The 9,140-nt window shown below is 40.1% G+C and overlaps 1 protein-coding gene across 2 annotated transcripts; it reads left to right on the top strand.

Moving 5' to 3' along the window:
- Nucleotides 1-551: 551 nt before the first annotated feature.
- Nucleotides 552-7,630, top strand: LOC149842226 (phototropic-responsive NPH3 family protein NPY4-like). Of its 2 annotated transcripts, XM_089999011.1 has the most exons (5): nt 552-1,045; nt 2,115-2,193; nt 4,468-4,537; nt 4,901-6,088; nt 6,870-7,630. In XM_089999011.1, exons 2-5 carry the CDS (start codon nt 2,132-2,134, stop codon nt 7,404-7,406), a joined length of 1,857 nt encoding a protein of 618 aa, XP_089855137.1. In that variant the 5' UTR covers nt 552-1,045; nt 2,115-2,131; the 3' UTR covers nt 7,407-7,630. The 2 variants fall into 2 exon arrangements, with proteins under 2 accessions (XP_089855137.1, XP_089855138.1); XM_089999012.1 differs by lacking the exon at nt 4,468-4,537 and having other exon boundaries at nt 552-2,193.
- Nucleotides 7,631-9,140: the final 1,510 nt, after the last annotated feature.

The following is a 9,140-nucleotide window of genomic DNA, read 5'->3' as shown; positions in this document are numbered from 1 at the left end:
TTCGAACTCGTACAGTAAGCTCGGCAAGCTGAATATGAAGATTGGCTTGATATGAACTCATATAAACTCATTTGGTAATAATAAATATATTTTAGATATATTTTACATGTATTTTTTTTAATCCTGTTTCTTTTTGCTCGAAAACAATGTATTTTTTAATAAACAAGTTAGCCCTAAAACTAATAACTCACAGTATATCAGAATTTGTTAATCGAAATGAGTGTGCGTTTAGATTGGATCATTTGATCCAAAGTGATGCTCCTAATAAACAGCTCCTGAAATCCATTTTGGGGAAGCTAGCTTGGTCATTGTCATTGGGTGTAGGCAACAAATTTTGTTTATTATATTTACCAACGAAAAACATAAAAATTAAGGACCCGTCTCAAATTTATGAAGTCCACAAGTTAAAAACGCTACTGTATTAAGATTAAAAAAGATCTCACCGTATCGTGTCGTGTCCCTTGATGCTGATGTTTAGCATGTCCTGTGCCCTCTTCATGGTGCGTGTGAAGAATCATTTGGGGTTTAACGATGGTTTTATTAGAGTTTTTTTTTGCTGTCCGGAAAAGAAAGTCCTTATTTTTATAATTGCTTTTGGATACTGATTCGATTGCAACCCACACACACACACACAGAGAGAGAGAGAGAGAGAGAGAGAGAGAGAGAGAGAGAGAGGACATTCTCGGCTTTGCTTTTTGTGAATCATTCGTAGCCGGTGGTGGAGGGAAACCCGTTTCTCGGATTCCCGGCTTTCCTCCTTTTCCGCTCGTCGTTGGGGGGTGGGAATACTTGCTCTTCAGTTTCCCCTGCAGGGGCGGTTTCTCTATGTCCCTCTGCTGTCTGCTTGCCACATACTCTCCGTGCAGAGGCCCGGTGGCGTCGCCTTGATCGGCAGGGAATATTCGGGCTCCTTTGTTACCTGTTTCAGGGGTTATTATTTTGTGGGGATCGATTCTCTCTTGCTGGTTCAGAGTTTGTGCAGTTGGGTGTTCAAGATTTTAGCGTTTTCTGGGGTCCTTTTGGCGTGATTGTTGCAAGTGGGGAGGTGGGTTGTTGGATTGTTGTTGTTTCTTTTCTCCCCCCTTGAGCGCTTTCCTAGTTTGGGGTCGTGGGGTTTGTTGTTTTTGTGATTCTGTTGTTGGGGTTCTTGATTCCGGGGCATGTGGTGATGCTGGAACAGATTATGGGATGTGTGGCTTTCGGGGTTTTCCTTGGCTTTTGTGGTGTCTGATTCTACTGTTTTGAGGTCAAGTGGAAGGTGATGAGAAATGAGGTTTTGGAGTTTGGGTATCAAGGGATCTTAGGAATGAAGTGAAAAACAGAAGTGAGTGAGCAAGCAAGCTGAGTTTTGTAGTTAATGATCTTACCATCTGAAGTTGAGTAGAGAAGAGTTTGCTTTCCTTTTTTCGTTTATAGATGTTGATGGTGTAAACTTTAAGTTCTGGGGTTTCTGTTGTAGCATTTTTGGTATTGTTGGAGCGGGTGCAGAAAGTAGGAAAGAAAGAAAAAGAAAAAAGGGTAGGTCTTGTGCAATCTTGTAACCTGAAGTCTATGTTATGGTGGGTGATGGGGAGGAGTGACGAATGTGGGCAATTTTAGGTGGTTGGGATTTTGAAAAATTGATGTGCGAGATACTTGGTATTATTTAATAATAGAAAGGGGTGGGAGTACATAGGAAAGAGGTGTTTGTGTCAGTTTTGTGTTTGTGGGTGTCGCTAGGTTGTGAATTTTTTTAGCGGTTTGAGTCTGTTGGCAATATTTCCTTCGCTGACCATTCACCCGCAACCTGTGGATTCTGCTGTAGACTCAGGAAACACGCTCCTAGCAGCAGCATCTTTGGAGGTGTAAAAAAAGAGAAAAAAAAGATAGGCTTCCTGACTAAGGAAGGACCACCTTGCTCTTTCTCTCACCTTGCTCTGTCTCTGTTTGTCAAAGGGGTTGAATAACTTCTTCACCATCGTCCACCTTCATAGGATCCTGATTTTCTCTTCATTTATTTTGGGGATCTATTTTTTCCTTGTTTTATAATCTCCGGATGTTTGACATCCGGAGATGTAGCTGCTGATTTGAGCGTACCATTTGAAGTCTCTCTCTCTCTCTCTCTGAAAGGAAAGGCACAAGCAGTTTCAAGATGAAGTTTATGAAACTTGGATCGAAGCCAGACTCGTTTCAGAGCGATGGGAGCAATATGAGGTGAGGATTTATTAGCTTTCCTGGTGTTGCTTTTTGTCTTTTTTTTTCTTAAACATGCATACACTATTTGTTGATCTGATTTTCCTTTTTGGGAGTCAAGAAGTAATAATGCCTGTGACATGGGGTTTTAGATTTCTTATGTTTCTCTTATTTGACCTTTTCTTAGGTTTTTCCTTTTTTTAATCCTGAAGATGTTCGTCAGCGTCGCGGGTCCTGTTTGTTTCTTGAGTATAGATTGTTGAAAATTTCTGAACATTTACCTGCATTAGTCCCTTGGATCTGCATATAACGCCTCTTTAGTCTCGATATGTTTCCTTGCTCTAAAAGACGGTCTTTTGCATTTTCTGAATGGATAAGGTATATTTGGAGCATCTTCTTAGATGACATTCTTAGCTGCACATAGTGTGTTGTGGAAGCTTCTTCTTTTTCATTCCTTTTTCATTTTTCTCAAGTAATACGTGGTTGGTGTGATTAGTGCAGGCATTGGAGATTGTAATGATACGACTTGATTCTTGATGACATTTTTCTAGAATACCACCATTCCAGAGCAAGGTCGTTGCTCTGTCTGTAGCAAGTTTAGTTTCCTGGCATCAGTGAGCTGGGTGTTTTTTAAGCGATTGATGCTTGCTGTCATTAGAAGATGTTATAGTGTTTCTTCACATTCTTATGATGTTAGCCGTTTCCTTTGTCGCCTCATTGATGTGTTAAATGTGGAGTTGGTTCTAGTTTTTCTTTCGGTTGTGCTCGTGCTTGTGCACATCCTTCTAAAAGCAGCTGCCAAACTGGGGGCTACATCTATCTGTTGTGACTGGATGATTCTCGATGTGTTTGTTGTGGTCCTTGGTATCAAACATTTTCACAAGGCCATTTTGTGTACATATATATCATGTCAATAAACCATGGTCCATATTGGTCTCTTGGTTCTTTAAGGGTGTGGTAAAGGTCAGCAGTGCTATCAGAAACAGCTTATATTCTTGAAGTGAATGTCGTGCTTTAAGCAACATGAGATGCCTACTGCTTTAATACATCTTAGCTGTGCACATGCAAAGTTTTTTGTTTCCTTTTTTTTCCTTACAATGCTCTAGTAACTAATGAAAACACTTCTTTTTCCCTATTTCTGATGTGCGGCTTCTCTATCTATCATCAAGAATTATTCCTGCCTTGGACATATCTCCATACCTTCACCTTTTGATGTAAAGCTTTCTGATTAATTTGTGAGATAGGGATCATAGAACCCCCTCAGGCCCACCATATCTTATTCTACAAGCTGCCATTTTAGATAGTAGCAAATTCAAGTTTTGCTCTTCTTTTTTTTCCTCTTTTCTTTTGCTGGTCTGGATGGAAATGGCACAGCTTCTGTGTTTGTTACTTTATTATGTGTTTTAGATGTCTTTTCCAGGTTCATAGAAGCCTGTGGTCTCATGAGTACAAGTGTGTATTCTTAATATATTCTGACATGGAACTTCTTTCTTATACCCGAACGGATTAGCTATATGCTAATATTGTATTTAAGATATTTGATACATGATTGTCATTGATTCACATCATTTTTCTTCGATATTAAGAAAAGAAGTTACACCAATTTTTTCTATCCCAAGAGTCCTTGAAATACTATGGTTTCACCTTTCATGGGCATTGTAGTAAATCTGTGAAAGATATGCTAATCCTTTGAGAAGATTCTTACCAATTTGGATGTACAACCGGCTTAGATGTGTTATGTTGTTGCTAGAAGCTTGTTTAATTACTGTTGATGGCTATATCGCATAGGTACTGGTGCTGGTACGTGGTATACATTTGTTTTCCAAAAGAAAGATTCAAGGGTGCCACTGGGTTGTGCATGTTGTGTGCACATGACTCCAATTTAAAATATATTCAGTAAAATATAAAGAAAAAATGTTGAAAACATAAAACATTCTTATAGAAACATACATTATATCCTATAGATCATATAGCATGTTCATATGTGGCAGCACCCAGAATAACTTGGTGGCCAGGAAATCATTTTGTTTTTGTGATAGAAACACATTATGTTGAGAAAACATTGTTCTGGTTGGTTAATTTATAAAGGCTCATGATAACCAGGGAAACTGGATTGCTCTTAAATGTCAGGGATAAGCTGTTTGTGCCCATGTCATGTTTGCTTCCTGACAATGCTCGCTTTTCTTCACATGCACATTGTTTATAGCTACCCTTCTTGGGACATACTATATTTACTAAGATACAAATTTTAGTATATTTATAGAAGACTTGATCAATCAAATCTTTCAATTGCAGGTATGTTGCTACCGAGTTGGCTACTGACTTCATCATTAGTGTTGGCGATGCTAAGTTTTATTTGCACAAGGTTTTGACCTAATCTCTTGTGAACCCTACAACATTTCTGTGGGCCATACAATTTTTTTTTCCATTGTTGGTATATATTTTTCTTATCTGTAAGTGTAAGAAATTTGTGCATGCTAAAATCATGGTTGACATTTTGAGTGTGGCATTGACCTTGCCATACACCTCCAAAAACTTAGTTTTTCATTATATAGTTAAGCAACTCTGGTTGGGTTTGTGACAAATTGTTACCCCAGTTGCATGGGAACCTGATCTTTCATCTAGAATCAAGTGAAGCCCATTATTTCAACATCATGCATTATGATTAAGATCTGTGGTCCATGTATCTGGGGTCAAGGCTGAACTTTCATTCCCTTGGATGATGCAGTTTCCTCTTCTGTCAAAGAGTGCACGGTTGCAAAAGATAGTGGCCAACAACAATGAAGAAACCAATGATGAAGTCCACATTCCTGACATCCCTGGCGGTGCTTCAGCCTTTGAGATTTGTGCAAAGTTCTGTTATGGGATGACGGTCACGCTAAATGCTTACAATGTTGTTGCTGCTCGTTGTGCTGCTGAGTACTTGGAAATGCATGAGGTCGTTGAGAAAGGCAACCTGATTTACAAAATTGAAGTGTTCCTCAATTCGAGCATCTTCAGGAGTTGGAAAGATTCCATCATTGTCCTTCAGTCCACAAGGTCTCTGTTTCCGTGGTCTGAAGAACTTAAGGTGGTGGCTCGTTGTGTTGACTCTATTGCATCTAAGGCATCTGTTGAGCCAACCATGGTTGACTGGTCTTACAGCTATAACAGGAAGAAGCTTCCATCTGAAAATGGTACCGATCCTCATTGGAATGGAGTGCAAAGACAAATAACAGTTCCAAATGACTGGTGGGTTGAGGATCTTTGCGAGCTTGAGATCGACTTCTACAAGCGGGTGATTGTAGCTATCAAATCAAAGGGAAGGTTGTCAGCTGACATGATTGGGGAAGCACTCAAAGCTTATGCACTAAGACGGCTTCCTGCTTTTGGCAGGGATCAGCTCCATGGAAGTGAAGCAACCAGAAAAAGGTCACTTGTTGAAACCATAATTTGGTTATTGCCTTCAGAGAAAGGAAGCGTATATTGTACATTCTTGCTCAAGCTTTTGAAAGCAGGGACTTTGTTGGACATCAGTGAGATTGCAAAGAGAGAACTTGTGAAGAGAATAGGTATGCAGCTGGATGAGGCTGCTGCCGTTGATCTCTTGATGCCAGCACCTGTCAGCGAGAATGGGATGTATGACGTTGACATCGTGCAAAACATTGTCCATGAATTCTTAATACAGGAGCAGAGTGCTAGAACTGGCCACCCGGTGGTACACAATGAGCTGCTGCCTGATGAGAGTAGGACATCCCCTTCTGTTTATTATGCTTCCAAGCTTGCGGTGGCAAAGGTCATGGATGGATACCTTGCTGAGATTGCTCAGGACCCCAATCTTACTCTATCCAAGTTTGTTGAGCTTGCGGAGATGGTGCCAGATACTGCACGCCCTGTTCATGATGGGATTTATCGAGCAATTGACATGTATCTTAAGGTAAAATCCTTGTTATCAATACTAGCGCTTGCTCACCAATATTGTAAGCTATTTGAATAAAAATTAATCTGAAATTGATGTTGATGGCACTAGCTTTGTTCACAATACCAAGATTGGTGGTGACCTAGAAAATATGGCAAATCTGGTCAATCAACTTTTTTCTTTTCCTTTTTGTCCTTTTATTACCTGAAAAATTAGGTGGCTTGGTCAAAATCACTTTTCTAAGTTTCTCCGCCTTGATTGAAAAAATCAAACGCCATGATAGGACCACTAGGCAAGTGGTTTCAACCATGGTGTCTGATTTTTCAGGCAACTAAGGGGAAAAGCTGTCAAGAAAAATTCAATTGGTTAAATTTGTCATTTATCTAGTTTGTGGCTGGTTCCGGTATTGTGCCAAAAGTGAGTGCCATCTACATCATTGTTGTCCGAATTAATCTATTAAATTCGAGTGGAAGGATGATATGTATAGGAATTTAACTTGCAAAGTAGGTTCAAGGTAGATCCGGACAAGCTTCAGACTTCAGTCTTAGCTTAGAAAGAGGTTAAGACACAACTAAGAACTTTTACTCTTTCTCTCTGTACACACACGCCATCCATGCTTTTCTGTAATGGCATATTTAGCTTTTGTTGACTCAAAATGTCTTTAAATTTAACCGTAGAATTGGTTAAGCTTAAAAAATGGTTGTAAATGACAAAATGTGAAAGAAAGAAATCTTTTCCTCTTTTCTTTGAGGTGCATCACTGCATCTCTCATTGTTTGCATATGCACTTGTACCTGCAGGAGCATCCTGGTATGAGCAAGAGCGATAAGAAGAGGATATGCAGGTTGATGGACTGCAAGAAATTATCTGCAGATGCGTGCATGCATGCTGCACAGAATGATCGGCTCCCCCTGCGTGTGGTGGTCCAAGTCCTCTTCTTTGAGCAAGTGAGGGCGGGAGCTGCTGGGGGACTTGGGACAGCGGATATGCCGGGTGCGATACCGACCCTCCTCCCACCTGAGAATGGTGGCTCACTTTGGAGCTCAAGATCTGCAACAACCAACACGGAGGATGACTGGGATGGAGCACCAATGACACCAGAGGAGCTGAGGTGCATAAAGGGTGAGTTGGCATCAATGAGGATTGGAGGGGATGCTGGTAGAGCGAACAGCAAAGTGAGGGGGATTCTTAACTCCAGGAAAATCTTTAACAAGCTTTGGTCAAACAAAGAAAAGGGGGAAAGCAGCAGCTCTGATACATCTGAAAGCCCAGTTTCTGTGAATCCAGCTGAGATTAAGTCTACACCATCCAGGAACGGGAGGCATTCACTCTCATAGGGAACACAGAATGGGAGAATGGCCAAAGATATCTTGGAATTTGAAGAGCAGAGTTGGGCCAGAGGTATGTGCTAGATCATACAAGGGGGTGGGATCTATGGATTAGATCACTTGGTCCTTTTGTTGTCTCATATATGAAAATATGTTGTTGCTTAGTTGTCTCAATTTTGATGTACCATAAGGAAAAAGAAAAATGTCTCGTTTGGTGGGATTTATTGCTTTTATTTTCCAGCGGTTACTTTTGTGGATTATGCAAATGACTTCACAAAAATGGCTGTGTTTCAAACCTAACTTCTCTCGGTTCCGTGCTGTTTGATCTGCAATGTCAAGCTAATGCTGATGATTTCAAAGTTTTTGGGGAATGGAGGTGATGCATAACAGGTTCTTCTGGTATCTATTTTTTTTGAAGGGCAAGTTGGGGTTAGTTAGACCCTCACCAGTTAACAACATGCCATTGGGTTTTGAACTTGCAACGTCCCAACACATGGTGACGTGCACTAACAGCTCCTACCAAACAAGCGGAGCCTTAAGTGTTCCTGGTATCTATGCTTCAGCGAAGTTTTGCTCTTTTTATGTTGTGAGCAGTTGATACAAATTATGTGCTGAATTGGCCTGAAGCGTATTTGATTGACTTTGAGATTGGGCTCTGGTTCTGTATATTTGAATCATCTTGCTTGGATGTTGAGCTCTTTGTGACTCAAACCTAGGTCTGCACAATCTTAAACTTATGGTTCAAAATGGTGTTCGAACTGCCTATTTGATCTGGGACTGGATTGTTTTGGCTCTTAGTCCTTTCATCTGCAGCTGACTCGTGTCCTGTGAAGCTAAACCTTTCACTCTGAAATTTGGTTATGTAGTTGCATGGTAGTGGGTATGGAAAAGGGCCTCTATCATTTCACAATGTCAGTTATATAAGGTGTATCTTATCATGTGGTCTGCACAATCTTAACTTGTGGTTCAAAATGGTGTTCGAACTGCCTATTTGATCTGGGACTGGATTGTTTTGGCTCTTAGTCCTTTCATCTGCAGCTGACTCGTGTCCTGTGAAGCTAAACCTTTCACTCTGAAATTTGGTTATGTAGTTGCATGGTAGAGGGTATGGAAAAGGGCCTCTATCATTTCACAATGTCAATTATATAAGGTGTATCTTATCATGTTAGCACTTCATGTAAGCATATGGATCTGTCACTTGAATATTCTCCCTTCAGGAAGGATGACTGTTCTCTTGATAAAATCTATTGATCTTCTGCATTGGATCATTGGTTTGTGATTGACTTAATGGGCAAGGCCTTTGATTCAAGTAATTTTGGGCGCAAATGAGAATCCTAATAAGAAATCCTTTTCTCATGATTGTGAGAAGGATTCTCTTTTGCCTCATGTTTTTTTGTGCAAGCAAACATGAGAAAAATGGGACCATGAGATTTAAAATCACATTTGGACTCATTTTCACTCATTTTCTCATGTGATTCCAAATAACATTGTCTACCCTGTGGTTTGGAATCACATTATCTCATAACATGAGTTGGAATCACCTGTGATGTTGAATTACGAGATCAAGCAATTTGTGCCCGTAATTGCATGGAAGAAGTGGGAAATAAGAACATAGTGGCTGGCTTGATGTTGAAAATATACATATGCTAGTGGAAGGTCTTATGATATATTTGGGAAATATTGTTCAAAAGCCGCTTACAGTTAGATTATTCGGATATTAAAGTATTTTAATTAAGTTGCTTA

The sequence above is a fragment of the Nuphar pumila genome, chromosome 3 (assembly GCF_984573655.1).
Source record: "Nuphar pumila chromosome 3, dmNupPumi1.hap1.1, whole genome shotgun sequence".
Lineage (NCBI taxonomy): Eukaryota > Viridiplantae > Streptophyta > Magnoliopsida > Nymphaeales > Nymphaeaceae > Nuphar > Nuphar pumila.
The sequence above is the reverse complement of the archived record's forward strand: the minus strand, read 5'-3'. Positions and strand labels throughout refer to the sequence as shown.